At 41.3% G+C, this 4,022-nt stretch overlaps 1 protein-coding gene across 1 annotated transcript; it reads left to right on the plus strand.

The window, feature by feature from the left end:
- Window positions 1–2,810: 2,810 nt before the first annotated feature.
- On the plus strand, window positions 2,811–3,761 carry LOC149005643 (uncharacterized). The gene has a single exon (XM_089135967.1). The coding sequence runs from the start codon at window positions 2,811–2,813 to the stop codon at window positions 3,759–3,761; it is 951 nt and encodes a 316-aa protein (XP_088992093.1).
- The last annotated feature ends 261 nt before the right edge of the window (window positions 3,762–4,022 follow it).

Below are 4,022 nucleotides of genomic sequence, written 5' to 3' on the forward strand. Positions count from 1 at the left end.
TCTAGCGAAAAGTCTTGCGGCTATACGCTTCTGATCATAGTTAGCAGGTGTCAAATGTACTCTCATCTCAGAGACCCTTCCTCTTGATGGGACTAAACAATATGCTAGTGTAAATTAAAGAAACAAACACAGCTGTAATGGATCAAGCATTCAACATTTAAAACACAAGCCACAATAGACACACATGAATTTTTAACGTGAAAAAACCCACAAGGAAAAAACTATGGGACCGTTATCGGAGTCCACCCAAAACTTCCACTATCACTAAATAATAATAACAATGGGTACACAATCAATCCTATCTCTAGATAACACTAGAGAAACTCAAAATCTAAGCACATCATCAAATAAATAGAAATCAAATAGAATGGAGAAAAATCACCAGAGAGGCTTCCTGAGAACTATGGTAGAATGATATTCTGACCGTTGGATATGAAGAGCTAGGTGTCACGACCATTCTTTTCAAATCTCACTTCATTCCGACAACGTATCACCGTCGGATTCGTCGGAGAAACCAGAAAAAATCTCCCTGTTTCTTTTCTTCTCCCGCTCCGGCTCTCTCTCCCTCTTTTTCTTTTTTTCTTTCTCTCTCCTCTTATGCGACTTTTTCTTTTTTCTCGTTTCCGTTGTGCGACAAATATATAGGTGAGGCGGCAATAGGGTTTCATTTGAAACCCTATTGCTTCACTTAAAGCTGGGCCCCACATGGCTTTAATGGGCCATGGGCCGGACCCAACACCTCTTAGTTGTTGCGACCAGAGAATCTCCGACGCTCAGGCTACCCTTCAATGTCTGAGAACGTCAATAATTACATCGGATCCAGTAGAGAGGCCCTGTTGGTTTCGGAGCCCAAGAAATTGAGAAGAGCGAGCAGTGTGGAGCTGGGTGTTTGCGCGAGTGAAAGTAGGATTTTTTTTTTTTGTAACAAAGGCACTTTTTATATATAGGGAAATAGGGAAATTGGGGTTGGGATAATTACATATGCCGCCGGTAATGATTGAACCCACAATCTCTCCACTGAGAGGTGAGTTCTCAACCACTGCACTATCCTTCCATTGGCCAGTGAAAGTAGGATTTTGCTTCACTACCGTTCAACATGATTTTAAGCTGTCAGATAGTGTATGTCGATCGAACTTTCGATCTCAATCACTCATTTCTCAGCTGTGGAGATTAAAATTTCAACCAAGATTCTGATCTGACGGCCCACGATGTCTCGCTTAATGGTTCATCGCATGGAAAATCAATGAAAGTAGGTATCCATACTCGCACATTTATTATTATTATAATTATTATTATTTTTTCCTTCCCTCCCTCCCTGGGGGGCGGCCAGCCCGGGGGAGGAGGGGGGAAAAAGAAAGTTTATATTTTAAAAAAACAAAAAAAAAAAAAAAAAAAAAAAAAAAAAAAAAAAAAAAAAAAAAAAAAAAAAAAAAAAAAAAAAAAAAAAAAAAAAAACAAACCCAAACCCAGCAAAAACCAAAAAAAAAAACCCAAAAAAAAAAAAAAAAAAAAAAAAAAAAAAAAAAAAAAAAAAAAAAAAAAAAAACACCCACCCACCCCACCAACCACACCCCCCCCCCCCCCCCCCCCCCCCCCCCCCCCCAAAAAAAAAAACACCCCCCCCCCTCTTCACTCCCCTATAACCCCCCCCCCCCCCGCCCCCCCCCCCCCCGCGGCCGGGGGCCGAATCTTTACACTTAATTAGTTTCAGATCTGCAAATACTCAACGGTGAATCAGTACTTTACCATCTCCAAAATCAAAGAATCCACGTTTATGTGAAATTTCTGTGTCCTGCTCCTCTAAATGACCGATCGGGAGATAGTCTGAGAAACTGGATGCTGGGTTGCTGAATGAGATGGCTGGGTTGCTGATGCTTCAACGGGATTGGGGATGAATCCTGTCTTGCATTACTGCTTCCTTAGATCCACATCAGAATCAGTTCTCAAGTAAGTCAATATTTCTGCATGCTATCTGTTTGTTAAAAGTCCCCAATACATATGTACTTCAATCGATTTTTCTAGGCTTCCTCTGTCTTTGTGATAGCTCCAGCATTCTGCTGTTTCTCTTGTCCGGCTTATTACCGTGTTTTAATCCGGCTTTTGGCTGTGGTTTTGTCCGGTTTATTGACCGTGTTTTCGTCCGGCTTATTGGCCGTGGTTCCTGTCCGGCTTATTGGCTGTGTTTTCTTGTCCGGCTTATTGGCCGTGTTTTTCTCGTCTGGCAGTAGGTTGTGTTTTGTTTGTCGAACTTTCTGCAGTGGGTCTTGTGGCACTTCTGGAATTCATCACCTCGGCTCACAATGAAGATCTTGACGTGGAATTGTCAAGGATTAGGGAGTGCAGTGACTGTTCGTTCTTTGAAGGAACTCCTGAAATCTCAAAAATTGGATATTATATTTTTGATTGAAACAAAATGTTCAGCAATAAAGGTGGAATCAATTCGAAGGAAATTGGGAATGCATAAATCTTTTGCAGTGGATTCAAGGGGTCACTCAGGTGGTCTTTGTTTGCTTTGGAATCAGAGGATTGAAATCAACATTCTCACAGCAGATAAAGATTTAATTGATTGTCATTTAGAGGGTCAAAATGGAGAGAAATTCCTGTTCACAGGGATATATGGTCACCCTATAAGACATCAAAGGCATTTTGTTTGGGATAAAATCAGGGCGTTAGGGTCTCAAAGACAAGAACAATGGGTATGTGCCGGTGATTTTAATGCTATTCTTTCATGGCAGGAAAAAGGAAGGGGGAATACAATAGGAGCAAGAGATGTCAGACAGTTCAGGGAACTTATAGATGATTGTTCTTTGATGGATTTGGGGGCGAAGGGACCTGTCTTTACTTGGAGAAATAATAGAAGGGGTGGTAACTTGATAAGAAGTAGGCTCGATCGTGCTTTTGCTAATCCAGAATGGCGTGCCAATCATGAGAATGCTACTGTGGTTATTAGATCAGCTATTGGGTCAGATCATTTGCCTTTGCTTATTGACTCTGTTGGTGCTGTAAAGGCTGGAAAAAGGCCATTCCGATTTGAAAACATGTGGCTTCGACATCCAACATGTAAGGAAAAAGTACATGAAGCTTGGGAGAAACAAATTCACGATGCACCTGCAAAGGTTGTGGAAATTAAACAGGAAAACTGTCAGGATATTCTGAGGCAGTGGAACAATGATACCTTTGGAAGAGTTGAAAAGAATATTGCAGGCCTTATTTCTGAACTGGATGTCCTAAATAGCATTACTCCCTCTGATTGGGTTGACAGAAGAAGAGAAGAAATTGCTATTGCCCTTGATGAACAATTGGCTCGAGAAGAGATTCTGTGGCAGCAAAAGTCACGTGTACAATGGCTCCAAGCGGGTGACATGAATACTAGTTTCTTCCACCAAACTACACTCCAAAGAAGAAGCTCAAATAGAATATTCAGGTTGTGCAAAGAGGACGGGGGGTGGACAACCTCTGAGGAGGAAATCACAAATGAAGTGCTTAATCACTACATGAAAGCTTTCTCTTCAGAAGGCGTGGATGAACAAGCATTAGAACAGACACTACAATGCATCCATCCTATGATTTCGGCAGATACAAATGAGGAATTAATGAAATCTCCAGAAACCACTGAGATAAAAAAAGCTTTATTTGCGATGAAGCCTTCAAAATCCCCAGGCCCGATGGATTCCCCCGAGGGTTTTTCCAGAGGTTTTGGAACATCATTGAAGCTGATCTTTGCAAATTTGTTAGAGATGTGTTCAGCTCTAGAAAAGTGAGCCCTGCAATGAATGAGACTTATGTTTGTCTTGTTCCTAAGATAAAACATCCAGAAAAAGTTGAACACTTTCGCCCGATCAGTTTATGCGGAGTGGCCTTCAAAGTGATCACAAAAATTATGGCTGAGAGACTTAAGAAATTTCTAGAGCCACTGATCTCCCCATCACAGTCAGCTTTCGTCCCTTCCAGATCCATATCTGATAATGTATTATCCGCTCATGAAGCTTTCCACTTTCTACGGAACAAAAAGAAAGGTAAAC

This window comes from Hakea prostrata, chromosome 9, assembly GCF_041222555.1.
Source record: "Hakea prostrata isolate BN-2017 chromosome 9, UWA_Hpros_2, whole genome shotgun sequence".
Classification (NCBI taxonomy): Eukaryota; Viridiplantae; Streptophyta; class Magnoliopsida; order Proteales; family Proteaceae; genus Hakea; species Hakea prostrata.

Bases quoted from the DNA above. Each gene is read 5' to 3' on its own strand.
- LOC149005643 (XM_089135967.1), top strand. From the start codon at position 2,811: ATGGATTTGGGGGCGAAGGGACCTGTCTTTACTTGGAGAAATAATAGA.